The 14,651-nt window shown below is 40.2% G+C and overlaps 1 protein-coding gene across 6 annotated transcripts in view; it reads right to left on the bottom strand.

The window, feature by feature from the left end:
• ATRX (ATRX chromatin remodeler) overlaps positions 1–14,651 on the bottom strand; it is a 95,573-nt gene that overhangs the window by 19,911 nt on the left and 61,011 nt on the right. For all 6 annotated transcript variants that reach the window (XM_035113553.2, XM_060270194.1, XM_060270193.1 and 3 more), the window contains 8 exons: positions 13,111–13,257; positions 12,723–12,900; positions 10,729–10,866; positions 9,656–9,831; positions 7,837–7,954; positions 5,067–5,197; positions 4,656–4,744; positions 4,315–4,481 (listed from right to left, as the gene is read on the bottom strand). In XM_035113553.2, the coding sequence (XP_034969444.1) occupies positions 4,315–4,481; positions 4,656–4,744; positions 5,067–5,197; positions 7,837–7,954; positions 9,656–9,831; positions 10,729–10,866; positions 12,723–12,900; positions 13,111–13,257 (1,144 nt within the window). The remainder of the gene's footprint in view (positions 1–4,314; positions 4,482–4,655; positions 4,745–5,066; positions 5,198–7,836; positions 7,955–9,655; positions 9,832–10,728; positions 10,867–12,722; positions 12,901–13,110; positions 13,258–14,651) is intronic.

Below are 14,651 nucleotides of genomic sequence, written 5' to 3'. Positions count from 1 at the left end.
TATCATATCTCCTCTTAGCTTCTTCTTTTCCAGGTGAAACATACCCAACTCCCTCAATCGTCTCTCTTAATGCTTGGTTTCCAGACCCTTAATCATCTTGGTCTCCCACTCCTCAGCATACATTCTAGCCTTTTTAAATTGTGGTGTCCAGAATTGGGCACAGTATCCCAGGTGTAGTCTGACCAAGGCAGAAGAGGATAGTACTATTTCTTCCCTTGTTCTGGATGCTGTACTTCTGTTGATGCAGCCAAAACAGCATTAGCTTTTTTTGCTGCTGCATCACCCCTACTCGTGTTCAGCTGGTTGCCTACTGAGACCCCTAGAACAGTCCCACATGTACTACTGGCAAGTTAAGTGTCCCCCATCTTATAATTTTAAAGTTGGTTTTTCCTACCTAAGTATAGAACCTTACATTTGCCCCTATTGATTTTTTTTTTGTTAGTTTGGACCTAGTCTCCAATCTGTTAAGATCATATTGAATCCCGATTCTGTCTTCTGTGGCATTAGCTGCCCCTCACAGTTTCAGGTCATCTGCAAATTGGATGCTGCATCCTATTGTTGACTCATATTAAGCATGACTTGTTTTTTGAGAAACACATGCTGGGTCTTAGTAATCACAGCATCCTTTTCTAAGTGCTCACAGAGTGACCATTTAATCATATGTTCTACAACCTTTTCTGGTTTCAACTTCAAGCTCACCAATAGAAACCTGGGTCCTTTCTTCCCCTTTTAGGACATTTGCTTATCTCCAGTCCGCAGAGACTTCATCTGGCTATAAATAGATAGGCTTTAAGAGTTAATCTACAAGCTCCTTTAGTACCATTGGGTCAGCTAATCAGACCCTGGAGATCTGAATTCATTTAAAGTAGCTAGCTGTTCCCTTACCAGCTATTTTCCTAGCTTGGGAGGAGGTCTGCTATTTAAAATTTAGTGAGGGAAAGGTTTAACTGTTGCACTCAAGAGTTAGCTGTGATGCCTTTTGGACTGTTGAACTATTTTGATGTGAAACTTTAGATCCGAGTTGAATTAAAATTGGAAAATACTGGAGGTCCATTAGCTATCTGCATTCCTTTCACTGTGATGACTTCCAACACACACACAAATACATCTACAAATTTATAACTTGATACAAGATTCCAGGGTTGACTTTATTTATGTTACCTACATTCTTTAGGCAGTACTATAAATATGTGGCTTTAATTTTACTTCAGTCGTGTGTTATTTATTGTTAAATTTGGGGGGGGGAGTCTTGAAAACTTTGATATGGTTACTAATTGCAGCATGCTCTTCCACAGAATTATCTTATTGGTAGTCCAAAATACTGACTTGCTAAAAATAAGATATACACAATAAGATAAGCAAGAAATAAGGCACAAATATACCTAACGCTCTCCAAATTAAAGGTAAGAAGCCTGGGTGAATTTTTTTGCCTGATGTCTGAAAACTGATAAGGATGGCACCCTTGGGGAAAGCATTCCACAGGTAAAGAGTCACCACTGAAAAGGCCAGTTCTCATGTTGCTATGTTCCCTTGTATGGGATGCAAAGGGCTTACGGAATACAGCAATCAAGTAACATCTTAAGGCCCTGGATACTGTGGGGAGAGGAAACAGAGTTCATATAAATGAGAGCTCTAGACCTTCCAGCTACTTTTAAGACAGAATTGTTTGTAATGCTCCCAACCTAATACATCTCTCCAGCCTGATTGGCAGCCTGACTTCAATAGAATGCACTTCCTAGAAAGTAGGCCTTAGATTGCAGTCCTTGATCACAATCCTAAAAGCATATGCATGGGCCATAACCACCACCACCACCCCAAAAAAAACCTTCCCAGACTTGCTTTTCACTAAGTTTGTCATTGGTGTGAGCTTTCGTGTGCATGCACACTTCTTCAGATACACCGAAAGCTCATACCAATGACAAACTTCGTTGGTCTCTAAGGTGCTACTGGAAGGGATTTTTTTATTTTGTTTCGTCTACGGCAGAGCAACATGGCTACCTACCTGTAACTAGAATTACCAAATGTTAGTTCAGCTAGGAGAGGAGCTGCAAGGAACAGTTCTGCAATCCTCTCTCAAGCAGTCTTTTTGGATGTTTAAAAAATTGCTATAATGCCATTTTAACACATTCTACTTTAGGTTACCTTTAAAAAATATTCAAAAGTTACAGCTGTTGAAAAATCAGGTGACCCAACTAATCTCTGGTGTCAGCTTTTTGGACCTTGTGATACTACATTTCTGTTTAATTTTCACTGGTTTCCGGTTCATTTCCAGGCCCAATTCAAAGTGCTACTTAATACCAATAAAATTCATAAATGGACAGAACCCAGATACTTGAAGGACCTTTTGTTCCTGCATGAACAAGTCTACAAACTGCATTCACCCTTAGAAGCTTTGCTATGTGTTTTGCCACTGGGAATATGGCATGCGATGTTTTCAGTCATCGCACCAAAACCTCCCAAGAGAAATCAGGTTGATTTCCCCATTAATTGCTTTCAGGAAGGTAGTAAAAATATGTCTCTTCCACCTTTGCTTTATTTTACTTTAACAGATTCATAAGCTGCCATTCAAAAACCATTCACCCCCAGAAACAGAAACCACTACCTTTATGCGTCTACTGACTTGTTTTAACCCTCTCTAATTTTGTATGATTTACCATTTATTTTGATTGTGTTGATTTAATCTAAGCTTTGTGGGCCCTTCTGAGAGATGACAGTATTTAAAATGCAGGATGAATCACAAGTGTATGGATGAAAGGAAGATCATTATGGGCCTGCACTGGAAGTGATTCAAGTTTTGTAAATTACTTGGATGCATAACTTACATCAGTGATAGGCAACCTTTTGAGCTTGGTGTGTCAAAATTCGCCAAAAACCGATCATAACTTGGGTGGTGTCACTTCAAGAAAAAACCCCATAATTTCACGATATTTATAGTTTAAATAACAAAAATGTATAATTGTAATATATAACTGTATTTAATAAACAAAAACTAATTATTTAACCTAACCTAACCTAACCAAAAACCCCTTATTTATCACAAAGTGCCCAGAGTTGTTGAGCTTTTGGGGGGGGAGCTGCTGACCAAAGTTGTGGAGGTTTTTGGGGGGGGATGCAAAAGTTGCTTTGCTTTTTTGGGGGGGTGCCCCAAAGCTGCTGTGCTTTTTTGGGGGGGAAAGAGAACAGAAATAATGATGAATAATCAAAGCACCAAAAAAGCAGCACAGAACAGGTTAAAAAATGAGTACTGTTACACCCAATCATAGTCTGCCAAAGTGCCAGAAAAAAGCACAGAAAGGGTTAAAAAACCAAACTCTGGCTACCAGCAGCAACAACAACAACAAAAGGATCCGGGTTTTAATAGCGGAGACAAGCTGTAGGAGGAGCGGGAGAACAAATTGGGGGGGAGGGATAACAACAGTGTGAATGGGCCGATGGGGCGCGTGCCAGCAGTGAGGGCTCTGCGTGTCACCTCTGACACGCGTGTCATAGGTTCGCCATCACTGACTTAATCAAACTAATAATATTTTGTGAGCTACTGAGGGAGAAAGGTGTCGTATAAGTACTTTTTAATTGCCTGATTTACTTTGTTTAAAACATTTTTTCCCATTGCTGCAATACAGTGGTACCTCGGGTTACTAATGCTTCAGGTTACAGACTCTGCTAACCCACAAGTAGTACCTTGGTTTAAGAACTTTACCTCAGGATGAGAACAGAAATCACGTGCTGGCGGCACAGCAGCAGCGGAAGGCCCCATTAGCTAAAGTGGTACCTCAGGTTAAAAACAGTTTCAGGTTAAGAATGGACCTCTGGAACGAGTTAAGTACGTAACCAGAGGTACCACTGTATAATATAATAATAACAATAATAATAATAATAATAATAATTCATTATTTATACCCCGCCCATCTGGCTGGGTCTCTGCAGCCACTCTGGGCGGCTTCCAACAGAAAAATAGAACACAGCAATCTATTAAACATTAAAAGCCTCCCTGAACAGGGCTGCCTTCAGATGTCTTCTAAAAGTCTGGTAGTTGTTTTCCTTTTTGACATCTGTTGGGAGGGCGTTCCACAGGGCAGGCGCCACCACCAAGAAGGCCCTCTGCCTAGTTCCCTGTAACTTGGCTTCTCGCAACGCGGGAACCGCCAGAAGGCCCTCGGTGCTGGACCTCAGTGTATATACGAGGTATATACTGGTATAACAAGCTGGTATCAGAGGAGGACACCCAACATTATAGTTTCTACTTGAGTCCTGTAGGGGTGAATTTCCTCTACAATGGTGTGAAAATTTTGAAATTTAGCTGAAATCCCTCATTACCTTCATCTGACTTTACAATGGCTGGAGGATTGTTTATTGGTTCTTCTATGTTTCCTTCTCCACCTCCACGAGATCTTGAATTCCAGACTTTAATCACTTCAACATCATTATCACTTCCACTTTCACTGCTGCTGCTCTCCTTTTTTTTACCCTTCGGTTTTTTCTTCCTATAAGCATAACATTTGATGCTTGTTATTATAAAAAAAAACTTGCAAAAGTTGGGGTGTTTTTTTTGGGGGGGGTTATATGTTGTTGTTAAATAATGCAATTCTACAACAAACACAAATTCCACCAACTCAGAGTAAATACATTTACAGTTTATGTAGAACGGTTTTACTTACTTGATCTCTTCCTCAGAGCTTAAGCTCATTGATGTTTCTTCAGAATCAGAAGCTATGAATTCATCAAGACTATCTTCATCAAAATAGCCCTGAACAAAACACCAAATTGCATATTTTTTAGAAGAGGCATTTTCTTAAGTTTAGCTGTCCTTGCTTAAGCGTTTAGAACATCTGCTCACTCATCTGAACAATGCCAGGGTGAGCAAGGGACTATTTTGGTAATGACAAAACACATAGGAAAAATGGTCAACAGTTACAACATATATATATATATATATATATATATATATATATATATATATATAATCAAGCTATCAAACCGTAAATAAATTTCAGTTATTTCAGTGAAGCTGTCTAGGACTTGGCATGTTTCACTGAAGCTTTCATTAGAGACAGACATATGTGATTTACCTTATTTTCTTTACTAATATAGTCCAGCTGTAAGCACCAAGGATGAGTCCAAATTCTGCTTAACATCTGGAAATCCTGGAAGAGCTTAGCTCCAGCTTTGCCTCTTCCACCTTCATTGCTGTTGCCGACACCTGACAATAGAGTTCAGAAGTTAAACTAAAATATTCATAGTTAAAGTTTGCCAAATTAGCATTTGCTTCTTAAAAATACATCTCTCCTGCCTACCTCTCTCAAACACAAACAAGCTTCTTCCACAGATACAACATCTCTTGTAACAGAGGAAGTTATTTAAATGACTGAAATCAACATTTTCTTCCACTTAAATTCTTAAAATTTTATAATTCCTGCTGTTCCTCATATTTGATAAACTGTAACAACTTATCTACACATATGCTGTTTAATTTCTTGTCAGTAAGTTTTGGAGCTTATATGTTTCTGAATTCCAGTTTCTGCAAACCATGTGGGGTGGATGGGTCTTGTGCTTAGTGCCTCAAAAATTTCCAGAATTTACTATAGAAATACTTTATAGCCTGTGCAACATTCAGTATATTGGTGATATTTTTTTTCAACATCTTAAAACATTAACAATTCCTTCTGAATGGTGCATATTGGTGTACTTGGGCTTGCCACTCCTCCTCACACTGCTCAGCAGCACTGCCAGCCCACACACCGTTATTGCCAGCCCCCTCCATTTACTTCTGGCCAAGAGGGTTTGAAATTAGCAGGGCGCCAGGCACATTTTGCACCTAAGATTCTCCATTTGTGAGCACCTCCAAAAGACTGGGTGCCATTTTTTTTGCGTCTGGCTGACATTCAAGGATTACTGACATGTACCGTGTTTCTCCAAAAATAAGCCATACCCCGAAAATAAGCCATAGTGATAGGCAGTTTAACCTTGTAGGTTAAACTGTACCATACTTAATAAATAAAAAAGACATCCCCTGAAAATAAGCCACCGTGTGTTTTTTTTGAGGAAAAATAAATATAATACAGTGTCTTATTTTTGGAGAAACACGGTATGTGCTTTGAAGCCTCAAAGTAAATGTTAAGGATAGACAATATGTTATGGAGTTTAATTAAAAGAAAGAATAGAAAGCTTGGAAAACTGGAGTATGGTACCAATTTTTTGTTGTCAGCACCAAATTAAACATGTATTAACAAATTCTGCTAAAAATGTGATATTAAAAAGTGTCCCTTATGTGGATTGCATATCAATTCATGCTTATCACAATAATAAATATAAAGTGTTGCTGTCCCCCCAATGGCACCCACAACCCAGGTCCCAGAAGCCATTTGGTTCCTAGCTTTTCTATCCCAGTTTCTAACACTGCTGGCCAACCCTGCTCCCACTACACCTCATCCAATCCTCCCTCCCTCAACATCTCAACTCCTCCCTTTACACCTTGCCCTACAAAAATATTCCCTTCACAGCTTGTCCAAAAATTCAAGCTCCCTTTCACAGCTCATTCCCACAATAGCCTTCCCCCCATTCCCTCAGAGCATGTCCATAAAAGTTGTCTTATCACACTTTGCTCAGCCCACCTTCCCCCATAGCTTTTCCAATCCCCCTTCTCTCATGCCCTTAAAGTTCACCCAACCCCAACCCTGCATCACTTTAGAGCTTACCCCACCCCCACCCCCAACCTTGCTGGCAGAGGGAGAATGGAGAAAGATTTCCTCTCCTTCATCCCGCTCTCTCCCATCAGCGGAAGCAACAGTACAGGAAGGCTATCAGTCTTGGGCACATTCATACTCAATCACCAGCACAAATATAATATAGAGATATACACTACAAGGGGTAGGGAAACCCATATGAATGGAAGTCAGGTATGATCGAAGGCAGCCCTTAAACAGAGAATTCTCCAAGCCCAATAAACTGTTGAGGACCTTGAAGACAATCTAGTTCAATGCTCTTCCCAATATAGTTAATCCTGACCTAGAGTATTCCTAACAGATGGCTGTCCAGCCACTGCTCGAAGACCTCTAGCCAGGGAAATCCCACAATTTCTCTAGCTCATTGGTCCCATTGCCAAGGTACTCTTACTGACAAGACATATCTTCTCACGTTCAACTAAAATCTATTCTCTTATAACCTAAGCCAGGCTTCCTAAAACTCAGTCATCCAGATGTTTTGAGACTACAATTCCCATCATCCCTGACCAGTGGTCCTGCTAGCTAGGGATCATGGGAGCTGTAGGCCAAAAACATCTGGAGGGCTGAGTTTGAGGAAGCCTGACCTAAGCCAATTAAACCTAGTCCTATCCTCTGGAGCAGAAGATCAAGGTTCTGCTGTGTGAGAGCCCTCAGTCTTCTCCAGGCTAAACATACCCAGTTGTTTTTCATACCTTGACCACCTTTCACTGCCTTGTGGGATTTGATCGTGCAATCCTAGATTACATACACTGAATTTTTCGCTAATAGGCATTATCAAAATGCACTGCCCACATGGGCCACCTATGGGTCCAGCGAGTAAATGCAAATCCACTTCCACACCACACACAGTCAACAATATCCCATGGATCAGCTCTTTGTTGGCATTAAAATCTGACAATAACTTTCAAAGCAGCCTTTCCCCTGAATGCCTGCTGAACACACAAACTGCAGCATTTCACATGCAGAGTCTAAATTTTGAAGCTAGTGTAGAAATTTTAAAAAAACTGTCGCAGCAATAAGCCTCTGGACCAGTTACACCTGCATCCACACACAGAGCTCAAGGATGCAATGGAATCAAATCAAATAAAGTCCAAAGTGATAATGGATCATCACTTACCTGTTAGATTATCCAAGTAGAACTGATACAGTTTACACTGAAGAGGAGTCATTCTAACAGCCAGAACATATTCATATTTTGGTGGCAGGAACTTTGTTAATGCTGTATAATCTTTCCTCTGTAAATTGTAAGTATTTTTTAATGTGCCATAGAATATTGTTATAGAATAGTACAATTAGCCAACCAACTAAATATTGGTCAGCTCCAAAATCTAAACTACAGAAAACAAAACTTGGTGAAGGACATTTATAATGTAGGAATCTACAATCCAGAATTCAAATGTTTATCACATAATGGAAAAAAAATGTGCTGGCAGCCATGTGTCCGACCATGTGTGGTCGGACTGGTTGGGTGGGCTGACTGGTTGGGTGCAGAGTGTGGTGAACACTTTGCTGATGAAGGGGTGGCCCCTACTGCACTGAAAGAGGCAGTGGTGCAATTGCTCCTAAACAAACCAGCCCTGGACCATTTGGATTGGAACAGCTATTGGCCAGTTGCCAATACCCCCACCCCCATTTTAGAGAACGTGGTGGATAGCGCTGTGGTGGGGCAGCTGGAGGCATTCTTGGAGAACACAGATTATTTAGCTCCATTCCAATCTGGGTTCAGGTCTGGCCACGAGACTGTGTCAGCCTTCTTCACCCTGACATTTGCTGCATAACATCTGGATCAGGAGAGGCAGTGCGGCCCCTGGGCGATTACCTGGACACAGTAGTGAAATGGATGAGGGAAAACAAGCTGAGCTTGAATCCTGGCAATATGGAGGAACTGGGGGCAAGCAGCTCCTCTATCTGAGAAATTGATCAGTTGCCTACCCTGGATGGAGTTACACTCTCCCTGAAGTTCAAAGTTTTGAAGTGCTTCTGGAACCAGCTCTGACACTGGAGGTTCAGGTAACCTCAGTGGCTACAGGTTCCTTTTACCAACTGCAGCTGGTTCAACATCCAGTCATTCCTAGACCTGGCTACAGTAGTTAAGGCATTGGTTACTTCCAAGGGTAGATTACTGCAGTGTGCTCTATGTGGGACTTCCCTTGCACTTGATATGGAAACTGCAGTTAGCACAGAATGCTGCAGCACGACTGATGACAGGAGTGAGGCTTTGTCAGGTTATAACATCTGTGCTCAGAAATCAGCACTGGATGCAACTTTGCTACTGGACCAAATTCAAGGTGTTATTAGGATATAAAACCCCTAACAACTGGGGCCAGTTTATGTATGAAAGTATCCCACCCCACATGTGCCCACTTTGATTGGCAGAACTGCCACTACTACAGCTGCCACATAATACCTGTTCCACAATTTTAAGAACTCACCAATCATATAGAGTAGCAACACCTGCACTTTGGAACTCCCTGCCTATTGAACCTTTTTCGGTGCCTGCTAAAAGCATTCCTGTTTAGACAAGCCTACCCAGATGCGTTGAATGTTAAGGTTTTAGTATTTTAACTTTCTTTTTGTAAACTCTTTGAGGTTTTCTACAATCAAATCAGTGTATAAATTTTATGAAGTAAAAATTATTTTGATTTAGGCAATGGAACACATTGTAATTATAGACCACACATCCCTTTCCTCTCAGAATATTTTACTATTGATTCTGTAAATCATAAAGCTGCATCCTATACTCCTTTATAAGCCACTGTGACAACTTAATAGTAATTTTTCTTTTCTTTTTTTCTGCAAATTCCCATTGTCATTAAAGAACTGAAAGAGGTGTATCTTTGGTTAATAAAAATAGACAGAATCCAAAAGCTGTTAAAGGTTACGTAATCCTTAGCTCTCATAGATTGCAAGGCAATAAAAAACAAAGATTCACATACCTGAACGCATCCATTTAACATTTCGTACAAGATGTGGGCACGCTTTTTCATCACCCTGACATCAGCCAGGGTAGAGTCCGCACACTGACCATTCTGGATGGGATTTATAAATCGATTTCGGAACTCCTTAATTGACCCAAGCAAATTCTCCTTGATAAAGTTAACCATGCAGTGATCTAAGGAACCACAAATTAAACTTTAGCTTAATAATAATAATAATAATAATAATAATAATAATAATGTTATTATTTGTACCCCGCCCATCTGGCTGGGGTTTCCCAGCCATACTGGGCGGCTTCCAACAAAAATTTAAAATACGTCACACATTAAAAACTTCCCTGTCCATATAGGTTTCTATGCCAAAATAGCTCCCATGAAATATTTTTAAAATGCACCATGTCATTTCCTATTTGGCAAGCAAGTTCAAAAGAAAACAGTTTAAGGAGGCACTACAATATTGTACTCTGCATACATTAATACTTCTGGAAGCCCTGGAGGGTCCAGCTAGGACTCTCCTCTCTGCCTACTGCAAAGCTCTTCCAGGTCGTTTGAATCCTGCCTTTCCACGGCACAGGATTATAGCCTTGCCTGCTTTGCAGACTACGTCAAACCTGTTAAGTATACAATGCTTGCATACCCATATTAAATCATATGAAGTATATTGCTAAACAAAGACAGGAAATAAACCTAAGCAAAGTTCTCTCAAGCATATTTGATAAATGTGGTAACACTGTGCAGGTAATAACAGCTGAAGCACAGACAAAGTTTAATAATTTCAATGGATCTACTCTGAGTGTGACTGACACAGGAAATAACTGAATACACCTGAGGATTACAAGTGAAGAAGAAAATCAAGACTGCAGGAATACTCACTTCTTCATATTAGCAAAGCTTTTAAATTTTATTTTACTGAAATCACAGACCTATTTAAAATAGATGTTCAGACAGGAAAGAAAAAACTGAGGGGACTGCACCTGGCTCCCAGAGTTCTTTGCTCTCCTGCCTCCGTCCTGTGTTGAGGGATGTTACCCAACCCATTCAGGTCATCAGGAACCAACTCAAATTGTACTTACATTCTATGAGGTTGTTTTGCAATGGAGTTCCTGTAAGAATGATCCTCCTCCTGGATCTTATAGAATTCATAGCTTTAGAAACAGCAGAAGCTTCATTTTTCAGTATGTGTCCTTCATCACATATGACAAAGTCAGGGCCTGGTTTAAAAAAGGGTGGGGGGAAGAGCCTACTTTGAATCTTGCTGACACCAAGAAGAAATACTTCACAGGGTTCTTACAAACATACAGCTTAACTGCCACTTCTACTTTTATCCAGAGGTAACTACACCTCCAAAAGGGAAGCATACATGCAGTCTTTTGATGTGGCAAAACATTCACTCATTTGAGTCCAGATGGAAGATACACACTTCCAGTCTGGAAAGGACAAGTTCTCTATCTGCCCTGTACTGCCATGGCACCTCTCTGTGCTCAAAGTAAGATCTTGCAAGGAAAACTGCTCATGTGCAACAGCTTTTCAATGTGCATAATGTGACCCTCCTGAGAGTGGTAGATTATTACTGGGTATTTTATACTAGCTATGATTTTCCTTGACATTTTCTCAAATAGAAAACAAGAGGATTACCCTTGGTACTTTTTAATGCCTACAGGCCAGAAAGGCAAGAGAAACATGACAATCACAACTTTAATAGATATATGCAAGAAACAACATCACTTGATCCAAGAGCTTATTGAACATTATGTGTTGGTCCACGGGTTACAAAACACAGCGTTCTGTAGCAATTCCCTTGAAAAGTGTCCCAAAAATTAACCATGCAGATTCTCTCTAGCGGTATTTCTCAATATGCATTTATAATTCCAGGCTATACCACCATCTACTGGAACATAGAAATAAAGTCAAGCTTGAATATAATCCTGTAGAAATGATCATTCTCCATAATTAATTTTCAGCAATATCCGAGTCAAGTTAGCAAGATGGGCAACACCTTGTACAAAACTATGTCTTGCAGTTAACCATTTATCCAAGCTGAAATAAAATGCCTCCTGGCAGATCTATTCAGTACATTACTCTTACCCTACATGTACATGTTAGCAGTCATTAGGTGACAAGGCAGTCTTTCAAGTATTGGAGGGAGGGTGGACAAATATATGGAGAAAACTAAAGCAACAACGAAAACAAGGCAACAGTTCCTACATACTCAGGGGACTCCCTTGGTACACAGGAATGCATATAGATGCAATATAGTAACAGAAAAAGTAAGGATTAAATACAACAGACTACAGAGAAAGATTTCAATCCTCAATCTAAAATGCTATGCAGAAACATCATCATAATATAGATATAAACAACCAATCATATATAACTGATCAACAAAATAAGAAACACTAAATGTATTACTGCAGCATTTCACACATCATCATTGTTCCAGGAATTACTGTAATAGGAAACCCCAAAACAGTCTGACAAGAAGACTGTGTGCTTCCAAGACATATGACATATTGAGGTATCCATTGAGAAGGGAGAGGGGGAGAGAATGGGAGGCAGCTGGGAATATGTGGCCTCTTCCAACTCCTAACAACTTAAAGTAAATGAACCTGGATGATGAGTCTAGAGTTGGGGAGTTGCATGCCATGAGGTACAAAAAACTTCCCTTCTTGCACTATACAGGAATGTTTTAGGAGGACAGAAAGCAAAAACACCTTTCCCCACTCTCCAGAACCCCCAACCACCAGCATTTTATTTCAGAAAGTGTAGGAAAGAGGAGAGCAGGAGGTCTCCCCTTTTCTGAGATTTCACTTCATGTATAGTCTGAACCATGTTTCAATGCTTCTGGCATGGTTGGAATTCCTCTTGGGAAGCTAGGGAACACTGCAGAGTTTTGTCTCTGTGTGGAATTCCAGCTGCTAAAGGGATCCACTTTACACATACCCGCATCCAAATATGTAATGGATGAACTACCTTTCCATCAATGTCCCCTGCAATAGAGGAAGCATCAAAACGATCTGATCACTGTGACCAGCTCACATAAAATGATTTACATAACGTTCTGGCTTACCTGGATCAACCAGTGCTTTGTTAAATATTTCCTTGAGTTTCCTGCTCTTCACATTTCTCCCTTGTGCAAGGTTACGGTACATCTCATAGCCTATGATCATTACACCTCCTTCATCCTGCCATCTTTGGAGCAGATAGCTTCTCTCTTGAGGGCGTTTCACTGTTGCTAGTTCACAGACCTTGTGAAAACAGACAAAAAAACTGAATTTCCACCCCAACCAAACATGCCATTAATGTACTTGCAGAATGTAAATATTGAAAATGCTCATACTCAATGGATAAACTTCTCACACATTTAACACAAATGTTATTGTTTGCATTTCTTAATTATGTAATTTGTCATGATTGAAACTGAATGTACCCTGAAGTCCATCATGAATTATACATACCTCAAGTTTCTCATCGTCTTCTAAGCCTTCTTGCCATTTCTCAAATTCATTCAACCAATTCAGGGCTGTGTTCAGCGGACAAACAACAAGAGCTGTCCTGAAATCCATCTTGTCGCACAGAAGAATAGTATGAAGAAAACTAACTACCTTCAAAAGAGCAAAAGTCAAACAAATCACCTTTAATATATGTCTTCACATTTTTATAAAGAAAAGCAGCTATGAATACAGTGGATGCTCAGGTTGCGAACGTGATCCGTGCGGGAGGTACGTTCACAACCTGCAGCGTTCGTAACCCGCGTCTGCGCAGACGCGGGTTGTGATTCGGTGCATGGGCAAAGTGCAATTTAGCGCTTCTGCACATGCGCTGAAACCCAGAAGTATTCTGTTCAGGTACTTCCAGGTTCGGCGCAGGACGCAAGCTGAAAAGACACAACCTGAAGCATCTGTAACCCGAGGTATGACTGTATGCTTTTTTAAAAATGTGGTGACTAACATGAGGCAAAACTAGTTGATTTTCATAATGAATTATTTATTAGGGGTTTGTGTGTGAATCAAAGCCTTTCTCCTTATATTAAGCTTGCTGCATGTATGCAACCAACTAATTTTGCCTTCTTCCAATATAACTGTTCAGTGGATAATCTCTCTCTAGGTAGTTAAACTAACTGCCAGATGTTTGGGTGTGAAAAGGACCTTGTGCATAGAATGTTAATCCATTCCAAGATGTACAACTTTAGTGTAGGAAAGCCCAAGGAAACACTGGCACTTAAAGATATACTTGTATTCAGATTGGGAGAAAAATGCTACCCAGAGAGACAAGAGATACCCCCCCTCAAACACTCAGCCATCCAAACTTCTGATGGTAGAACAACACATGCATAGCCTTTTACTCATTTATTGGGTGCAGTCCTGATACTTTCCTATTATGTCTTCTCCCCTGCAAGGTTACAGAATTTTCCCAGTACAAAGTGCATTTTGTTATACCTGGAAAAAATGCAGTATTTCCCTAAGATAGCACATCTACTGCTTTGAGACTGCTTTAAGGAACAAAATTACACAAGCATAATAGGGAGCCAACCATCACTTCTGCTATAAGCTGTGACGGGCATGTGCATATAACATGATATTTTGTGCGTTATTTCTCAATTTTCTTTTTTAATATTGTTTTAGAGGCTGTGTTCAATTATTGTAATACTACTGTACAACAAAGGAGTATTCTTCCAGTAATCAACACAGCTACGCTATCCTTCTGCCACTGTTCTTTTTTGAAAGATGTAACATTTTGTGTGTGCATGCGAGCAGTTAGAAACTCAGATATATAAGCTAGGCGCCAAATGGCTCCTTAAACTAAGGTTACAGTCGCCAAAATGGAATGCCTAGTTACCATTTTTGGGTAAGACAGCTATAAGGTCTTACTTTTCAAATGATGGACTGACTGTGATTGATTCTCAGTTAAACATCTGGCTAGTTCAGGTGACAACCTTGAGCTAGGTCAAGAACTTTGAAAACTTGAAAGAAAAGTCGCTTGAACCAGGGACAGTCCA

Source organism: Zootoca vivipara, chromosome Z (assembly GCF_963506605.1).
Source record: "Zootoca vivipara chromosome Z, rZooViv1.1, whole genome shotgun sequence".
Classification (NCBI taxonomy): Eukaryota; Metazoa; Chordata; class Lepidosauria; order Squamata; family Lacertidae; genus Zootoca; species Zootoca vivipara.
Note: the sequence above shows the minus strand (reverse complement) of the source record. Positions and strands in the feature narration are given on the sequence as shown.